This window comes from Corvus kubaryi, unplaced genomic scaffold, assembly GCF_017639235.1.
Source record: "Corvus kubaryi isolate FWS band 111438036 unplaced genomic scaffold, C.kubaryi_AGA036_p1.0 split3-73, whole genome shotgun sequence".
NCBI lineage: Eukaryota > Metazoa > Chordata > Aves > Passeriformes > Corvidae > Corvus > Corvus kubaryi.
In genome coordinates this window covers 32,292,463-32,312,578 of record NW_024582091.1, presented here as the reverse complement: position 1 = coordinate 32,312,578, position 20,116 = coordinate 32,292,463, and the positions used below count along the sequence as shown (strand labels likewise).

Here is a 20,116-nt window from a genome sequence, read left to right as displayed (position 1 = left end):
TTCATGAATTCTTGTTAGTATCTGAGTTGATATGGATCTCATCATCCAAGGAAATTCCCAGTAAGTGCACAAAAGTATAATATCTTCATATGACTTTGGAAACAAACCTGTTGGATTTTTTTGTTTGTGTTTTTGGGTTTGTTTGTTGTTTATTTGTTTATTAGTTTTGCTGTTGTTGTTTGGTTTCTGTTGGTTTTTTTTGCTTATGTAAAATTACATGACCAAGAAACAACAAAAAACCCCTCATTCCTTTTTCTTTCTCATGTTCTTTTTGACTGTTTTAATTAAAATAAATCAGAAATTTTAAGGAAGCTAAACAGCTACACAAAAGGAGTATTTCAGGATAGAGAATACAATGTACTGTGATGGGATTTGGTTCATGCCCATATTTAAAAATCATAGGATTAAATTTAAATGACTACTACTTCCAGTAATTTTTAGGATCTTCATCATGAACTTCTCATAGCAGTATTATTTCCAGGATCAAAAGGAGACTGGAAATGCAGCATGTATTGCTAACATATGTAAAACACAGGTTTTACATATAATCAGTATAATCATTTTTAATGTGACTAACCTCTTCCACTCAGTCAGAGCTTCATAACACATGAAGGTGTAAATAGTCAGAAGACATTTGGAAAGATCTGATACTTTAAAAATGACAATTTGTTTAGTTCATGTAATTCACATTTCTGTAAAATTTGCTGCACCGTTATATTATGATGGTTGCAGCAGGAAGCAATAATCATGGCAAAAAAGAGCTAACAGCCTGGGGAAAAATCCTTTTTTTATGATACACAGTGATTTCAGAATGATCTTTACAAAACACAAAGCCACTGAAACCTAGAATGTAGGTTCAGACAGAGTACAGAACAATGATCTGGCAGATTAACGCTTTTGAAGATGAGATCAGTTCATGCAGTTTGTAACAGAAAATGTTTGCAAAAGTCCACTGCAATCTTTGAAATGTATCTGGGTTATGTATTTTTTACCATTGCTACCTAGCCACAGCAAATTTTCAGCAGGCACCTCTGATGGAGAATCAGGAGGCTGCCATCTGAAAAGGAGGCAAGCACCACCAGCTGATACAGCAAATGACAAGTGGCTATTTAGCAGTGCCAGCTCATGATAGACTCACACAGAAAAACTACCTGCCCCCCCTTCTCCCTTTTGTACCTAAATCTTCAGGGAACTAAATCACTTCCTAAAAGCAGGGATGGAGAAAGCAGTCTATTATTCCCAGGCAGACCACAAAGTATTGCCCATATTGACAATCTGTTTTGTTTAGGCAGGCTGCAGAAGCAATAAATCCTATTAACCCATTCAAAGTCAAATGAAGATATTTAGAAAACAGAACTGCTGTTACATGCAGTGGTGAAAGAGGAGCATATCAAAGAAAGGTTAAGTGGATGCACCAGTACTGGATTATGCACAGTTACAACTGTAAAATCCCCTCAAACCTTTGTACCACCTGCTCTTGCCCTTCAGGTTAATTATATCCCCTTCAGGCTACCTAACTGACCATTCAAATATCTTCTGCTCTGTCAGTGATAATTTTCAAGATTAAAAAATCCATTGCAAGCTAACAGGACTTCTGTTGGAAAATGCTTTTGTTATACTATGGTTTTGCTAATTCACACTTCCTCTGTCCAAAACATAAGGCATTTTGTGTGTACAGACCATTCTGGAGATTTACTGTAATTATGTCATGATGTGCTTATTGTTATGGATTCAGCAGCTTTTCTGCCTCTCTACCTTTTTTGTTCGAGAGCAGCTGCTAGCTTCAAGCTGTTGCCTGCTTCCAGCGGCAGAAGCTAAATGAAGGAGTGCTTTCCAGGGAAGACATGTTTTGAAACAGACATACTGAAATAAACCAGTTCACTAGGGAGGCATAACATTGACTGGATAAAAGTTGAGTAATCATTCTATGATAATTTACTGAAACTGGGTGCAATTTGCTTTAAAATAGAAATTCCCTCTGCTGCTGATGTTGGACTTGGAGGACTTTTACTGACAAAAGCATGGCATTTGCTTTTATGAAGCAGCTGATCTTCGGATATTCATTAAACCTCATTATTTTTTTCTTATGCATAAGTGACTGTTAATACTTACTCACTGAATGGGAGGAATGGGAAGAATGGAGTTGTCTAAAGCAAGGTTTGACAGTGCTTCTCTTCCTTCAGCTCTCTCTGCTTGCCGTGACTGAATACACTGAATTGAATTACTAAGGAAAGCCTTGATAATCTCTTGGTAAAATGGTGAGTGCTTCGGATGAGGCTGCCCAGCATTGCTTTGATTTCTGTGCCTGGTTTTAATTGTGAATCAGATGTGCAGTCAGTCCTCTCGGAGCTGCTCTTCAGTGGGAGTGAGGAGGAGGAGCTGAGGATCCAGCCCCTTGTCAGTAGCCCCTTCCCAAGAGAGCACTCACAAAAAGCAGGGCCATCTGAACACCAGTTTACCTAAATGGAAGGTAGGGAATCGCATCCTAGTCCCAGATTTATTGTTCCTAATATTTAAGAGTACGTGGAAGATGAAACAGTTAACTAATTAAGTGCAAAACAATAGTGCAAAAATGCCAGAGATTCCTCTGTCGTGTTCTTGTTACAACCTCCTTGCTGGAAATGGCAGCTATTAATATTTTATTGATTTGAACCTCTGGGGTAGATTCCAGATGTCACTACTTGATTGTTGTGAACATATAAGGAAAAATAAATTCTGTCATGGCAATGTTGAATTCCCATCTATGGCAACAACTGTTACCAGAAGACAAATGCTCCTGTGGCTTTGTAGATGCTTTTTTTCCTCCAGTTGTGATTAGGCACGATCTGTTTGCAGAAAACATGGACATACAGACGTAAAATAGAGCAGAGGAAAAGTCACAACATTTAGTTATTAAATTTTATACATTAAGAAATAGCTATTTCCTTTACTGCGCTCAGACCAGAATGGAGGTTGACAGAGCTTAAAGGTAGAGTTAAAAGCATGCTGCCTGCTGGGAAAAAAACCTGCTCTAATGGTTTTGAAAACATGAATCACTTTATGCCAGTCAGTTTCAAGCAGTTGGGTACTGCAAAACTGATGTCTCAATAGCGATGCAGATTAGGTGAATGGTGCTTCTCAGGGGCACGCCCTGAAAGCCCCCCAAACACATCAGAGGTACATGTATGTGCTCTCTACCTGCCCAACCAGTGCTGAACATAACATTTATTAAAGATGTGGTGAGAATTGGCTGATGTCTACTGAGAATATGAGCAAAGAACAGATAACCTCTGATTTCAAAGGAACGCAATTTTCTTCAGTTGGATGGAACAATGACTTTTTCACTAATGAATATTACCTGTCACTTAAAATCTAGGCTTCAGGTGGAAATTTCAGAAAATTTACAACAAAAAGTTTTCTCTGACTCCATTCTCCTTAGAATTGCAGCGCTTCAGAAGTCAGAGAGCCAAGAATCTTTAGGGCATGTCTACAGAGGATCTTTATTGCATGCATTGTTTTGCATGCTACATAAGCACTAAAAATTAATATTTTTCCTACATATGATAAACTTTCCTCTCTCAGTACTACTTACAATTCTTGCTTCCTACCTGAACTCCCAGCTGAGGGCCCAAACACTAACTGGAGATCCAGCTGTCATTGGTATTCTTAATTGTCCAGGGAACATGGACTCTAAATGTTCATGACATTGGGAATGCACAGAAGTGTATATAGACATAGTATCAACTGAAATAACCTACAGGCCGTCTTCTGACCTAGAGGCCAAATGGAATAGCACAGCTTATGTTCACACAAATAAGACCTTTTTCTGCCTCAGAAGAAGATGAGCAGATCCAAACTGGCTGTCACAGATGCTGCCTGGTTTGTGCTACCTCTGTACCCATGACCCGACAGTGTCTGGGACAGTGATACTAGTCTGGGCTGAATGCGTGACAGAGACTGTAGCAAAAGTCAAACATTATGAATAATCATGCTGCAGTTTTTAGGATGAGCCCTGTCCAAGTATAAATGTACTACAAAAGTCCAGAGCCCAAGCAACGAGCCAAAAAATCTACTAGAAAACCAGGTACTATGTTAAAGACCACTTGCCTATGCTTTAAATGAAGTTCATGACACTGTTAAGACAAAACATTTCAGGGCTGATGCATTTTTCAAAAGAATCATGTTCCTTCAGAAAATTCCTGATCAGCTCTAATTCTGAGATTGCAAGAGAAACTTATCAAAAATACTGGGATCAGTTTTCTGACCCCATTACCTTGGCCTGGATCAGACACTTATTCCAAAGCTTCTAGGGTACACAATTGCATGAAAGCAAGGTATTTTTTTTTTTTCTGGAAGGCAAAAGCCTTGTTATGCTGTCTGTGCTAGAAAATGGGGGAAAAAAATTGCAGAATTCATAATGTCATATAATTATTTTTATTGTACACACTCCAAAGATCAGGGACATCTAAATACTTCCTAGATTTTTATTTTCCTTAGACATGGTTATTATTTTTAGTGGGGTAGTTAGCTCTACCAGAAGCACTCAGGTTGTTTTATAGAATTTCAGGAATCTATCATTGATCAGTGCCTTCACTGGTCAATACTTCACTTCATATGGGTTCAGTTACAGTTGCTGACATTGTCTATCTTTGGTAAATTTTACAGACCAGACTTTCAGAACCATGGTATTGTGACCAGAATAGTCATGACTAAAGCTGCAAAACAGCTCATTCTATCTTTTCATAACACTATACTTTTATGTGCTCAGTTTGTCTTTTGCTCAGGAAGCTGTGCTAAAAGCACACAAAAATGAAACATGAAGCACTTATTATATTCAGGAAAAAAATTACCTTTGCTCATGAACTGAGTCCTTGTACTTCCAGAACTAGGGTTTTTTTTTTCTGGGATGTGTGGCAAAATGGCAAAATGGCAAATGTCACTTTTGTACAGGGCAGAACAAGGCAGCACTGTAATATCGACAAGAATACTGAACATGGTGACAAAAGCTTATCAACATCCACACAAGTGGATGGGATTTTTAATATTTCCAAGGACCAGCCCTCATTTTTGTTGTACTTTTAGAGTCAGCTCAGGAATGGGGTTGGTGAACCTGGCACTTGACTATGAGTTTTCAGTGTGAAGAGGTATTGCTTTTTGTTTAACTACATGTTGTAAAGGAATACTTATGATTACAGAAGCTTGTGCTACTTACTGTTATTGCTGTTCTTCTTAGTACTATTCTTACATCTAAAACAAATATATTAAGCTTTCTCCACTTTTTATAAATTCTTTTGTATAGACAGAAAAAAATTTGTATAGACAGAAAAATCAAATCTGGCTTTTTATCCAGAATCTCTTCAAAGAGAGAGGCTCACCAAGACTGGGTAAATAGGCCCCAGTCCAAGTAATCCGACCTGCATATGGATCGAACATGTTCATATGAAGCCCTCATGCTATGAGTGTCATAAAAACAGGACTATGCCAATACCAGAACTGAGGAATAACTTAAGGAGGAAGCAAGTCAGCAAGCAAGCATCACCAGTCAGCACAGCACCACCAGCATCACATAGCCCCAGGACAGCCATGAGGCACTGAACTGGGGGATCCAAAACCTCATTGCTGTGTCATATCACTGTCAGCCAGAATCAGAGTCCCCTGTGTGGAGGGATACATATGAGATGGTCAAAACAAATTCTCAGGAAACTTCCCTCGGGCCTCAAAGTAATGAGTACAATGTTCAGCTCTTTGTTTTCATAATTCCAATCTTGCTCAAAAAAATCACTATTTGCCTTTGCTAGTGCGAGAACATCTGTGAGAAGCAGAACTGCTTCTTCTAGTCTCAGCTCATGCTGGTGCTATTGTCTTTCTCTCCATCAGGGAAATAAACCTTCCAGAGACAATCTTGTGTGCCTTGGTCAGGTGAGACTGTTTAAAGCTGACTTCTCTTTTCGGAGTTGGAGAAAACTTGTTTTCAGACAATTACATAGCTTAGCTTTGTACCAACACAGTTCATTAAGAAGGGAAGTTTTTAGGGAAATGAATGAGTACAATTCTATTGACAAAGCTCCCTACTCATTATGAAAAACGTTTATGCTTTGATGTGTACAATTCAGTTTTCTGCAAGAAGTAGTGAAGAAATGCAGGTAAAATTTGATAGAAGCAATAACAGATAATACGTACAGACATAAAAAAATCTCATATAAATCCTTCAAAATACTAATGACATATGCTTTAGCACTACTGTCAAATAGAGAAACAGCAATATACTGTGCTCTTAGCCCATGTCAAAGATGCCTGAACCTGATGCCTCTCTGCTAACATGGCAAGAGAGTGTTATTAAATTAACACTTTGCAATGATTCATACCCTCTTCAAATTGTGCTGATTTTGCCCCATCCCACTGATGCCTTTTCTTGGTCTTAAAATCAAGAGTCATACATGGTTAGAAGGGGAAAAGGGATTTTACTTGGTATTTATTTTAAGGATCCTTAGGTGCACATGTCCAGGTCACGTGCACTGAAATGCACCCCACAAAATGCACACCCCAAAAGATCTGGTATAACATTATAGGTTTTACTAATTAGCATATCTATCAAAGATTCCCCAATGAGAGGCTGTAGTGAGCCCCCCTCTCCAAGGAACCTTCCCCTGGATGGTTCTCTCTTGGTTTACAGAATGTGTTCTGGAGAGGACCTTGGGGTCTGGGGCACACTGATCCCTAACAACGAAGCTTCTAAAATGTTTAGTCTCTCAGCTTGACAAACAAGTCCAAGAATGTAGGCAAAAAGCACTAAGAATACAGAAGTTGCAAAAAAGGTATAACAGGGGTATAAAAGAAAAGGCAAAAAATCTTCACGGCATCACCATAGTGAAAAAACAGTCTTTCTAAAGTACCAATCTGTATCATTAAGAATCAATTTTCTTTCAACCATTGTATTGCCCTAGAAAAGAACTTTGCCTTAATGAAATAATGTTATTTTTCTCCATTAGGTTCAAAGAGTCAAAACTTAATTACATGAGCTCTTGTCTCATTTCTCACATATAAACATTCTCACCACTCTACAAGCACAGGAAGAGACAGCTGATGTGCAAGGTATATGCACGAGTGTAAGCGAGTATAAGGCGTAGAGGCTGCTGTCAGAAGGGAGGTGTGGGAACAAAATTAGCAAGGAAAAATCTGAGAAAGGGCTTTCATGTGCAAGATGTGCTTCCTGCACAAGTGAAGACCTTTATGTTGGGTAAAAAGGACTGGAAAATGAAGAACACAGCATTAGGCTTACTGCTGAATTTGATGTTTTGCAAGAGCTTTGCTGCATTTTGTTTTTTTCCCAGCACATCACATTGTATGTATTTTCAGCACAGGAATGGAATGTGCTGATTTATTAGCAGAACCCAAGGGCTACATCAATAGGTGACTCTTCCTAAAAGATGAGTATTATCCATCTGAGCACAGTGAAGACCTTCACTACAGTACAAGCTCTCAGATTGTTCCTTTGCAGCTCTGTCAAAAGGACTTGCCTGTTTAATTTTAGCATTTAAATGTGGATTAGCCAGGGCCAACTTATGTTTTGCTTGATTCCACTCATGAATATTTTGGGACCCACAGAAACACTCTTGCTGTTTGCCTCATCCTAATGACGTAATTAGTTAGGCAGTCTTTGTTTTCCATGCATTCCTGTGACTCTGTCCCTGATCTCCCCTGCCTTTGCTGTTTTGCCTCTCCTCCTATCATGCAGTCCATCCTGCTGATGTACCCACTGCCCAATTCTTTCAGTCTTGCTCTATGATTTTCTGGTGTATCTGGAGGAACTTCTGGCATTTTCCTCTGCTCAGGCCTTATCCATATCTTCCCAAACAAAAATAAAATTAAAACCACAAGGGAAAAAAAAAGAGATCAAATATACTTCCCTTGCAGAAGACTTGTTTCCCTTTCCTGCTCTAAATGCAGGAACTTTACAAGCTCTCTGTTTCTTTACCCTTTGCTGTCCTGCTTATACCCTCCTGGTCTCTCACTCCATGAGTCTCAGCTTCTGAGGAGCATCCTGCCTCTCCTTCTGTGCCATGCCTTCTCCTTGTTCCTGACAAAGCCTACTGCTGAGATTATTTTCCACATCTTGCTTTAAACCCTCCATTTCTTCTCCTTAGTTTCTTCCAGTGAAATTCAACTACTTCTTTCTCTTGCAAAACTCTCTGTGACCTGTCCCACCTGGCTTGTCCCCTCCTGTCAGCATGAGAGTGCACTGCTGATGAGACACCAGCTTCTCCTCAGTTACTTCCTAAATTTCAAACTTTCACACACTTCTGTCTTTTGATGACTTTTAGGACAATTTTCCAGCAGATAAAGTTTATTAGAAGTTTACTCATTCTGAATCATAGGACTTTTTTATCATGCCTACAAGAAAGCTGACAATGGTCAAAGAGGAGATGCAATGGAACTTCAAACTAGTATTCCCTCTCTGTTTTCCTGTCTTTTCCTCCTTTCCTTTCCATATGGACTGGCTGGCTTGTTTTATACTTTGAAGGTTAGTTCTTTTGAATAGGAACCACTGCTTTTCTTCCCAATCATATTTCCTCAGCAATGCTGAGGGCCTTTAAGTGGTAGACTGTGAGTAACATATTTGAGCATGGAGGTCTAAAACACAGGTAGACAGTTCAGTAAATATATTCTTGTAAAAGTAGACTTTTACTGAGTACTCCTATCTCTCCACCAGGGCATGAGAGTATTTAATGCCACCTGTGTTATGCTAACATTAAGGATTTTAAGACCATCCTATTCTAATTATTAATCCTTAAGAGAAGAAGGGAACATTAATGCTATTCTACTGTTTTAAGTTCTTAAATACATACACAGACCATCTTTCCATAATATTGGATTACCTGCGATGTTTAATGGAATTAGCCTGGCAGCACCTTTCTGAAATATTTAAGAACCACTGTTTGTATAGTACAGACAATAATTGGCATGAATTAAGCACCCTGCCAAAGGCCTTATGGTAAGTCTGCAACAGAGCAGAGATTTTGATGCTGGCACCCTAACTTCATAGCTGTATTATTGCTTCTTAGTAGCACAGTTATGCTTCATGATGTTTTAAATCAATCTGACAGCATCAGGGCTTGAAAGGTATTGTGCATGATGCAGACTTTGCAGAAATCCAAACAGTATACATTTACTGTAAATACTTTGGATGGGTAATTACATATTGCAAATTTTAAAGCATGAAATAATAATTTTAATGATTGCATGAAGCATATACTCAAGTACAAATACAGGAAGGAACAAAAAGAAATTAAGACTAATATACAGCACATAAAAGTCAGTGGACAGGATCACTTTGAAAATGGTCAATATTTTTATGTAACTGTTTACTTATGGTTTTATTTATCTGGTATGTAAATTACCATCAATAATGCAGATACAGTACATAAGAAATGCTTTTTCTCCACTTGTTTTACTGGAATAATATTACACAGCTCATCTCTTCGAGGGCTATATAACTAAAACCCAAACTGGCTAAGGTGATGCCTTCACATTAGTCTTATTCCCATAACTTGGGCACTTATCTCCACTAAAATCAATAGATTTTTGAGTGTGAGAAGTAAAAGGCGAGCATACTAAATACTTTTAATCCTGTGTTGGCAAATAGATATGTGATTCTGTTACACTTATCTTCAAGGCTGATCTTTAATTTGCATATTTTCAGAATTTTGATCTACAAATGGGTTTTAATTTGTTGACTTTTGCAAGAACAGACTTGTGGGAGTGAGGGCAGGTCACGCATAATCAAAGACTAAAACAAAGACAGAAGGACGATGCAGAGAATCTGAGCTCAATTTCTGTATGAAATGCAATTACCATTATAATTTCCTTGTACCACACAAAGGCCTTACTGTACTGGGTGTCCCCCACATTTAGGGGCTTTTTGAAAGATCCAAGAGATCTCTATCTATGCAAATGGTACAGAGTCTTATGAACTGAACATGAAAAATTTAGGCATGCTTTTCTCTCTCTTCAGCATTTGGGAAGAGGTGCAGAGAGATGAAATGTCTTTCAAAAGAAAATTGTGATAGACTTGGAAGCAGAACCTTCTGACCTGAACCACGGCTCAGGGTCTGAACTGAAAAGATTTTCACCTTCTCTTATAAGACAAGAGTTCAATAAAAAGTGGAAATGAAGAAAATTGTATGTAGGCTCTGTAGATAGAATTAGACATTGATGTGTGTGGGTGCTTGAGAAACTGCCAGCTTATATGACCAAAAGGCTGGGATGCACATGCTATTTATGCACAGAGCCAATGACTACCTTAAGCCCTGACAGCACATGCCAAGATTAGCAGTGGTGTATAAATGCACCTCCCAAGCACTGCCCTCCCCATGGTCAAGTGGCAGCTATACCTCCTATTTTTTAGAGGTGGCAACTTTCATTCAGCCTCCACTCTGTAAATCCTATACAGAATGCAGCTCAAATTTTGATTTGCAGCTGCAAATCAAAGCCCCATTGGTACCACTGACCTCATTCTTTACCTGGAACAATTGTCTCCAGAGACCAGTCATTTAAGTATATCTATCCTTGATAACCCAGTAGGCCTGAAAATGAAATAGCTTCTCTAATGCAAGCAACAAGAATCAATAACCTTTAAACATGTAAGGACACTTTATTGTCTGAAGTGTATGGGTATATGAGTCATGCCATCACTAGACCAGTTCATTTTGATAATTTGTAGACACAAGGACAGGCAGAGTTGTGGTCCTTGCAGAACAGGTTGGATGGGCCAGATGCTCAAGACATTGGAGCTCTGTAAATGAAACTTGCCTGGGAGAGAAGCATTGAGTGGAGAGTAGTACAGGCTACGTTAAGGGTTAGTTTTGTCCAACAAAAATATTGAATTAGCTATGGCCAAAATGATGGATTTTTTCTGCATGTATCAGCAAACCCTTAAATAGCTGTTGCTGTCAAAATGTGATGAAGCTAAGATCTCACCTTTCCAGATTCAGCTATGATATTGACCAAGAAATGGGGAGGGCAGGAAATGAAGGAGCTGTTCTGTGGATATACAGAATCACAGATTCACAGAATTGTTAGGGTAGAAAGGGACCTCTGGAGATCACCTAGTCCAACTCCACTGCCAATGCAAGGTCACCTAGAGCAGGCTACACAGGAACACATCCAGGTGGGTTTTTCATGTCCCCAGAGAGGGAGAATCCACGACCTCCCTTGGGCAGCCTGTTCCAGTGCTCTGCCACCCTCAATGTGAAGAAGTTCTTCCTCAATGTTGAGGTGAAATTTCTTGTGTTTTAGTTTATGGCTATTGGTCCTTGTCCTGTCGCTGGGTACCACTGAGAAGAGTCTAGCACCATCCTCTTGGCACACCCCTCTGAGATACTTATATGTATTCCAGACCCCAGATTTCACAGAAAGCAGAGCAAATGCCACCCTTAGGAGTTCCGTTCAACTTCATACAGCTGCATTCTGCAGGGCATGCCCACAAAATATGTTTTATTTTGTAGCACTGCAAGCCCGCAAAGCTGAACTCATGAATGAGATTCCCCTCCCTTGAGTTCTCTGCTTTTCACTCTGACTCCTCTCTCTTTTTAACTTGTTGGTAAGTAATATGTAGAGATAAATTGCTAGCAATGAGGCACAGTCTCAAAAGAGACAAGTGGGAGGTACGGATAAGGAGAATAGAGTAAAAACTGACTTAACATGGTGTGTGGCACTGAGATTTTGGTGGTGTACCACTTCAGAGAGGCAACTACCACAATAAATGAGTAAAAAATCAGTGTAAGATTTTCAAAATAAATTTCCATAAGCATGAAAAATATCAGACAGCGACTTAGCAAGATGTAATGTGCTGACATGGGAATGGCTAGAGGACAGACATAAATATGCATTATGTGGTCTTTTTTTTACATCTGTGATACAAGGATTGATTTACTGATAGGCTCTACAGAGGCTTTAGTCTTCTACCATCATCACGCAATGCAGTGAGTGCTCTGTGACACGGGACCAAGGAATGGTTGTGGCTGCTATGTGCTCTTTATTATCACTGTTGTTTATTCCAGCTGTGCTTTGCATACAAACAAGCTAAATACACAAACTGGGACAATCCTTTATTTATCAAAGCATTTTCTTCTACACATTTGTTCTCAAATAATTTTTGCCTGTTTTGAAGTTTTTCTAAACTGTGAGCATTCTGCTGGTTGAAGTATAGAGACTACCAAACTGAATTTTATGTTACTTCAGTGTGAGCTAAACTAGCAATTTTGTCCAATTATTAATCCTGAGCAAAATATATGCCTCAGCAGAAAGTGGCAAAATATCTGTGCATCATCACATCTATCTCTCTTTTCTATTCTAAGGCTGGTATCACACAATGAACACCACCACTATGCACATTGGGAATTCCCCTGACTTTCAGGATTATGTAACCTTCTGGTTGTTTTAATTGCTATTTTGTTTAAGCAGTAGGAGAAATGAAAATTCTCCAAAATTTTTCACTCTTAAAAATCTAAAATCTGTGTTGACTTACACAAAATTAGCAGCAGCATTTGTATGGTGGACAATCGGGTGCTGTTTGCTTCTAGGACACATTCCTCCATGGAGAAAAGTTCTCTTGGAGATGTAAATATTCTGCACCTCATCAGCAGAACATCTGTCTCCCATCCTTGAAATATTTTACAGCCTACCGTAAGACTTGTTTTTTACAAGAGGGGGGGAGGGAGGGGCGTGTAGTTTTATCTTAGTTTTATAGTTTGTATCTTGGCTGTCATGCTCTTTCCACTTTCCAAGCAAATATCACATCTATGTGAGCCTAACCTTGGGTAGTTCCAATCCTTGTGAGCTTACTGGCAAGCTGTACAAAATACACTCAGTATAATATTTCCAAAGGCTGACAAAAGTGGTCCTCAATGAAGCTGGATGTCTACCTTTTATCTGTAGGCAGTAGAAAGCATCCTTAAAAATGTGCTACAGTGCCACCAGTCCATGAAAAAGCCAAGAAAAGCATTAGCATGATCATTGTCATGAACACACAGAAATGCAAAAAGAAAACAAGTAACCAATTTGTAGGTTGCTATTTACAGTTTTGCAGATAAAGTACAAGATCTGTTTAAGTGCCCATAGAGGAAAATTGAAGGGAAAGATTAATTTCTTTCTAATAACTGGAGATAAATCTGATCTAACGCTTGGTTTTGTTAAAGCTAGTTTGCTGAAAACCAAGCAGTATCTGCTCTTCTTACTTTGTGTTATATGTCACTGAGCTGTACCAGTTAATTCCTGTTTTCCATTTAATCCCATTTAATATGGGAGTGAATTTACACTAGCATTTCTATTAGAAAAATGGCCTCAGTGGGAAATGTGAAAGTGATGTAAACAGTAGTCAAGCACTAGGTTTGGAAAATTGACCCATACTTACACTGTGCAGCTCTTTACCTGTGATACTCACATTTAGAGTAATGTGAATGGAAATATAACACAGATGTAGTTAGTTACAGCTAGCAGATTACTAACAGTTTGTTATTTTGAACCATTACTCTGACTTGAAAAGAATGAGCTTATCTGAAAACACAGCTCTATTTCAACACACAGAAAAAAATTTGTTGCACCAGGAACAGAATTGAGCTTGAACTACATATACCTTGTGTTTCTTGTTCATCATTCATTAAAATAAAATTTAAAAAAAAGGCAGAAAAATAGCCTGGTTATCTGTTCTTGAAGGCTTGAAGGTGTGACAGCTCTGCAGAGGGATCTGAGCAGGCTGGATCGATGGGCCAAGGCCAGTTGTATGAGGTTCAAAAAGGCCAAGTGCCAGGTCCTGCACTTGGGTCACAACAACCCCAGGCAGTGCCACATGCTGGGGGAAGACAGGCTGGAAAGCTGCCAGTTGGAAAAGGACCTGAGGGTGCTGGTCAACAGTAGCTGAATGCGAACCGACGTGGCCATGTGGCCAAGAAGACCGATGGCATCCTGGCTTGCATGAAGGGAAATCAAGCTTGCACCAGGGAAACTTCATGTTGGATATCAGGAAAAGTTTCTTCACCAAAAGGTTTGTCAAGCACTTGAACAGGCTGCCCAGGGCAACGGTGGAGTCGCCTTCCCTGGAGGTATTTAAAAGATGTGTAGATGTGGCACTTAGGTACAGGCTTTAGTGTTGGACTTGGCAGCGCTTGAGGGTTGGGCTTGATGATCCTAGAGGTCTTTTCCAACCAAAATGATTCTATGAAGCTGTAATTCCATGAGTCAAGCTTGAATAATAGAAAGCGATGGGGAATAGACAGATGGAAAGCTGACCACTATTTGGGTAGCTGTGAGCTCCATTATACATTTTTTCCCCCAAGCAAACAGTTTTCATTTCTTATAAATTTTCTGCAGTACAACAGTGGATTCTTTTACTTCTAAAAAGGATTTAAGATCTCTGGTTTTGATTTTCATATAAGTATAACTTTTTCGGGGGGGGGGGGGAGGGGGAGCAGGGAAAACCTCTCCCATTGTCGTCTAGTGTCTCTTAATTAATATGGTTGAAGACAAATTGATGACATTTGAGTCCTGTCAACTGATCACTGAATCTATTTTCACTGTTGGTTTGTCTTTTGTATTCAATTTCATATTTAATTTGCCTTTCACAACAATAGGTGTAACTTGCTGTTATATCACAGTTTATATATTATAGTATCAGAAAAACAGAGTGTGTCATGTCAGTAGTTCTTAGCACAATAATAAATATGTATGTTGAAACTTTTTGTATGCAGGTATCTTGAACTGGCTGAATGACAACTGAGTTTCACAGCTAAACTAACACATAAAGCCAGGGTTTGTGAATGAATGCCACAATCATCCACTATTCCAGTAATGAAAAGAAGAAATCCAGAAAAGGTGGTAGAATTAAGTTATTTGTAAACACTTACTGCAAGGAAGATCTGAAGAGAACTGTGAGCCACTTCTATGTACTGATATTCAAGCAAACACCCCGAGACAGTGATATAACGATGATCCTCTGGTGCCCAGTCTGGTGCTGGGGTTACTGAGGTCACGGTGCAGCCCGGCCCATTCTCCATCCACCAAGAACGGTGCATTGAGATGTTAAAGGTCAGAATGAGATCTGTTTCCTGCAGAAAAACATGAGAAGAATTAATGCATGGGGATGGTACTCTGGTATCCAGTGCCTCAGCAAGAGATTTCACAGCACGCACAAAGAAGCAAAGAGCTGCAATAAAACTGCACTGTCACATGAAAGTTAGTGGAGCTTGCCCGCTGCAAGGAGAAGTAGCTGTACCTTGTCAGGCGGAAATGTTTTGGAGCAGAAAAATAATCCTGCAAGCCAGGATCTGTTCCTAGACATCATGGCAGTCTAGACTATAGCACTCATTTCTGTTGATGGCCCATTTTCCAGTGGATACCATAAGGATTGATGGCCCATGTTTTGTTGGTCTGATGTACCAAACTAGACAAGAATCCCCTGGAATCAAGACTTCATAGACTTTAATAGACACACATCTGTATATCTGCAAGTTTTGTCTCATGGACCCAGTGAAAGAGACCTATGGTAGCTCTACTGAAATATTGGAGAAGATTGAAGAAAAAGATCCTGTGCATTTACTTGCAGGCAAATCTCTTTACAATGTCTCTCTCTGATTTCTAATTTCCTAGGAGCCTGTAAGGAAATAGTGAGTGTTGCCTTGTCTAAAGACTGTTTGGCTAGTTGAAAAGGTGGGGCAGGGGTGTGCAACCTTTAACTCCCATACAGCTAGTGCGATGGAGTAACAAGTCAGCTATGCTTTCCATTAGGACTGCATTTATAAATAGTTCATAAAGGATTAATAAATTATTAATATACATCATAAACAATACTATGGATATTGCTTTCATAAATTATATGTGATTGCATATTACTTGAGGGTGTTACACATAGCTATAACAAAACTATGGACTCTGTGGATTCTGTAATAGCCTACAGTGTTTACCCAACACATTATAAATAATTTATAACTGTAACCTCATTGTAAAATGTAACTATCTAGTCTGTGTGCACATGTGCTCAGTCATGCAAAAAAATTTTCCTTTAAGTAATGTCTTTGCAGAACCAAACTCTCCCCACACCTAACCTACATTTTTTTTCAGCCTGTTGATGTCATTAATAATTAAGATTCTCATAAAGATTTTAAAATGTAACTATTTAATTAGGCTTACCGTGCCAAAAAGAATAGAATGCTATTCTGTAGCGGATAAGTTGTAGCCACATTTCCCTCCCTTCAAAACAGTCATTTTTTCAGTCCCACTTATTTCCCCTTTTTTCACTAACTCATGAAAAGGTAACTCCATCTGGACAGGTTTTGGATAATATCACATGTCAATCCATCTGTGACTGCACTTGACACTGCAGTGTAGCTTAATGTTTTTTCTCTAAGTTGCAGTTCTTGACCAAAAGCATAGAAATTTGGTACATTAAAAAAAAAAAAAAAATCAATTCCTACCCTGCATAAGCACACACAGCTATCAGATGGCAGGAAGGACCTTAAATATGCTTGCAATGAAAAATTACCCTTCATTCTCACAACAGTCAAATCCAGCAAATAATGAGCTGTATGAGGAAATTGAAAATGCTTCATGTGAATTTAATCATGCAACTAACTTCAAGCATTTGAAGGTGATCAAAGCAACAGCAACTATTTCTATAAACAATGTGAATTTTGCCCACATATATATGTTGATGTATGGTTACAAGTCTTCATCCTTAACAAACCTCTCCTTTCATTTCCTCAATGTGGATCCTTCCCTACTAAAGCCACACTGGAAAATGTCTGCCATGTGTTTCTTGGAAATGGGAATTTTTACCTTTCACCCAAGCCAGAAGGTTATTTTTCTTTCTGAAGGCAGGGCTGTTACAACCCCTCGAGTAAAACACCGGTCTTCTCACTTGGTGTAAGAAGTTGAAAAATTGACATCTTTGGAGTAACTTTGCTTAAAGTAACAGATTTATTTCTCAATGAATAAAACTGGAATCCATCATGCTATTGTCAAAAGAACTTTCAGCCATTTTAGTTACCACAGAAAATTCTAAACCTCTAATTTCTTATCAGAGACGCAGCACAAATGAATAGGACTCATCATCTATCTCTATTTTAGCATTTGCAATACCTTGAGAAGAATCATGATGGACTGAATATATTTTACAAAGTGCGGACGAGGGATGAAAAATGTATTCCTTGAAAAAGAAATGGATAAACTGTCTTGCGGGAAGTGAATATTTGTTATGCATCTGCCAGATGAAGTGATAATAGATCAGGAGGAGCTAAACATAAAAATCAAAACTGGGCTCTGTGGGTAGAATATAATTTCTCTAAAGGCAGCTATTTTTGCTTACAAAGGGTGCAATAATCAAAAAACTTTACTAGTTAAAAGCACAAGTAAATTTCCAAGTTACGTGGGAAATATAATTACACACTAAAATATTTATAATTACATATGTAAATAAAACTTTTCCAAATCTAGCTTTCTTCCATGCCTGAATTTATCCCCAGATGATTTTTTGAAATATTTTCAAAATTCCCTTGCCTTCAAATCATCTTTTGCAGTTCAGTTAAATGCTGTGATTAGGTCTTGTTTTGTTCAGGAATAGTCTTTGAGTGCTTACCAGTAAAAAAATAATATAGATCTTTATCAGATCTATATTCTATTTCTTTCTCTGAATAATCAGTAAAATGCTATTCTGTTTCCTTTGGTCATAAAATAGACCCGATAACTGGCATAGAAATGTTATATTCCTTAAGTCTTTATAATTAAAAAAAAAAAATCCTACTAAAGCCCAGCTTCAAATCTTAAAGAACTTTGAATCATGTGGTTGAGAAGGCTTTCAAGAAGCAGTTGTTACATACTGAGCCAGTTAAGGAAAGAAGGTCAGCTTCAGAAAGCAAAACAATAAGATATGAAATCTGGTTCTGGTAAGATTTGACACCATTCACAGCTCAGGTCCAACTTGGATGGATTGAGAATGACGATGAAATAAAATCTTGAGAAGTCAACATGTAAGTCACACCTTGTAAATTTCTATCCCCAAAATATGTGGGATCAGAATAAGCATAGAAGGGGCCTATTAACTACAAAGCTGCTGCAGAGTTAAATCTCAGGTATAAATTGCCATGCGCTTTGAACTTGCCTATAACCTTCAAGCCACGTCCCCTTACACGCAACCATATCAGCAGAGCAGTTCCTGTTGCTCATTAGTGAAGGTCACCCAGCTTATGAAAAAGTTTCCCTTAGTGAGAAAACACTTAAGGACTTGAGTCTCCTTGTAGGACTGTGGAAGCCAAGAAGGGAATGATGTATCTATCATTAACAACTCTTCTACTGACAGCATTTAGAGCTATTTTTGGACAAACTCTGCTTGCTATTTACTTTGTTCCCTGTTTGAATACAGTTCTAGTGGACATAGACAAAGTCTACACTGGAAGCTGGGGATTTATTATACTCTCTGGTGTATTTGCCGTCTGTTTTCTTTTCAACATCTGTGGCTCAAACTTTGTTCAGGGAAATGCAGAGAAATGGTCTGATAAGCCTTGAAGCTATGAAAACTAACAAGAATTGTTGATACACATTGGGCAAGCCAATATGTTGTTGTTCAAAGTCTTTATGTCAAGGAAGATTTCATTATCCTAAATTCAACAAACAGCTGCTTCCTTCGTGGACATAGAAATTCATCTGTAAGGGTTTTACTGCCGATCACTGTGCAGCTTTTGTAAATTCTGCTGGTATTTGTAAAGCTTGTTAGGAAAAATTGGTGCATTAAAGTAGATTTTCATACTCATAAAGGAGAAAAAAAACCAAAGGAAAATACTTTGTAGGATGTCTTTGCTGACATTCTGAAAATGTGCTGGTATTTGTAGTGGTCAGGAAAAGTACTATGAGATTAGACAAATCTTGGAGTTTGGAAGTCTTAGAGGCTCAGATTTCTGAGGTTAGTATATGAGACATCTTCAAATTATGTCTGTAATTTCATTTCAGCTTAGTTAGTAAAGAATTTTGAGCTCTGATGGTTTTGTGCCTATGTTTAATACCTTAGATAGCAACATTTTCTGGGGTCAGCTGCCCCGTACATAGTATTTTCTGACGGAGGACAGCTGATGACAGCATATGGCAACAGAAAGCTTTGTAAAAGCTGCCAGAAAAAGAATACAAGCTTCTTTGCAATCAGACACAGCAGGAGGACAGCAGTGCTTAAAAGGAAGGCAGCTCTTTGTGTGTTGTATTAGTACTAGTACATATTAGTAAGTGCACTATCTCTTAGCAGAAATCACAATATATTAGTGTTTGAATGATTTTTGTTGGTTTCACCTTAGAGAAGCTGACTCCAAAGAGTGCCATGAGAAAAAAGAGGCAGGAGTTGTTCAGGGTGATTCTCCTTGAAAGTCCAGGAGATCTCGCAGACTCAGGGAAGGTGAATTGTACTGACTTCAGTGGTTGTGGCTTGCTGTGTCTCGGGAAATAAGTTTCTTCTATTTCTCTAATTAGGAATTGCTGAAATCTGTGCAAACCTGTCAAGCTTCTGTACAACTTTTGTTGAATACAACCATGTAACCACTTGTTTCATTTATCAAACTCCAGCTAGCAAGAATGGGCTGCTTGGAGAGTGAATGATCACATAAGGTTTCAGTGATAAAAGATCATGGTCTGAAAGCATTTGTAGTACTGGATGCCTAGGATGCACAGAGGCCTCTACAGGCTTTTTTTTTTTCTTCTGTTATCTCACTTTTCCACTAAAACTAACTCCCACCAGGCAGTACCATTTTCTCATGCAAGCAGACTTTTTCCTGTCTAAAGAAAAAATCTCTCCTCACTGAAGAACCAAAATAGAACCTATCAGCTATGGGGTTTTTTTTTGTTGTTGTTGTTTGTTTGGGGTTTTTTTCTGTTTGTTTGTTTTTGGTTTTTATTAGCTCAAAGTTGACATGCAGAAAATAATTATTGTACAGTTATGCAGGGGAAATGGATATTTAAAGATTTTTTTTTTCTATTTTGTTGCATCTGAATTGTGTTTTTTGCCTCCCCAATTTTTGTATGTGTGTGATGCTTTCCCTTTCATTTGAATTTTTTTCAGTAACCTGGAATTCTCTTCAATTTCCTCTTATAAAATAATTTTGTACCAGAA

The 20,116-nt window shown here is 38.5% G+C and overlaps 1 protein-coding gene across 2 annotated transcripts in view; it reads right to left on the bottom strand.

Annotated features, from left to right (window-relative positions):
* NKAIN2 (sodium/potassium transporting ATPase interacting 2) overlaps nucleotides 1–20,116 on the bottom strand; it is a 527,252-nt gene that overhangs the window by 69,677 nt on the left and 437,459 nt on the right. For both annotated transcript variants that reach the window (XR_006014070.1, XM_042016273.1), the window contains exon 4: nucleotides 14,880–15,080. Coding sequence is in view for 1 of the 2 variants with exons in the window: in XM_042016273.1 (XP_041872207.1) it covers nucleotides 14,880–15,080 (201 nt within the window). In the remaining variant the exon portion in view is untranslated. The remainder of the gene's footprint in view (nucleotides 1–14,879; nucleotides 15,081–20,116) is intronic.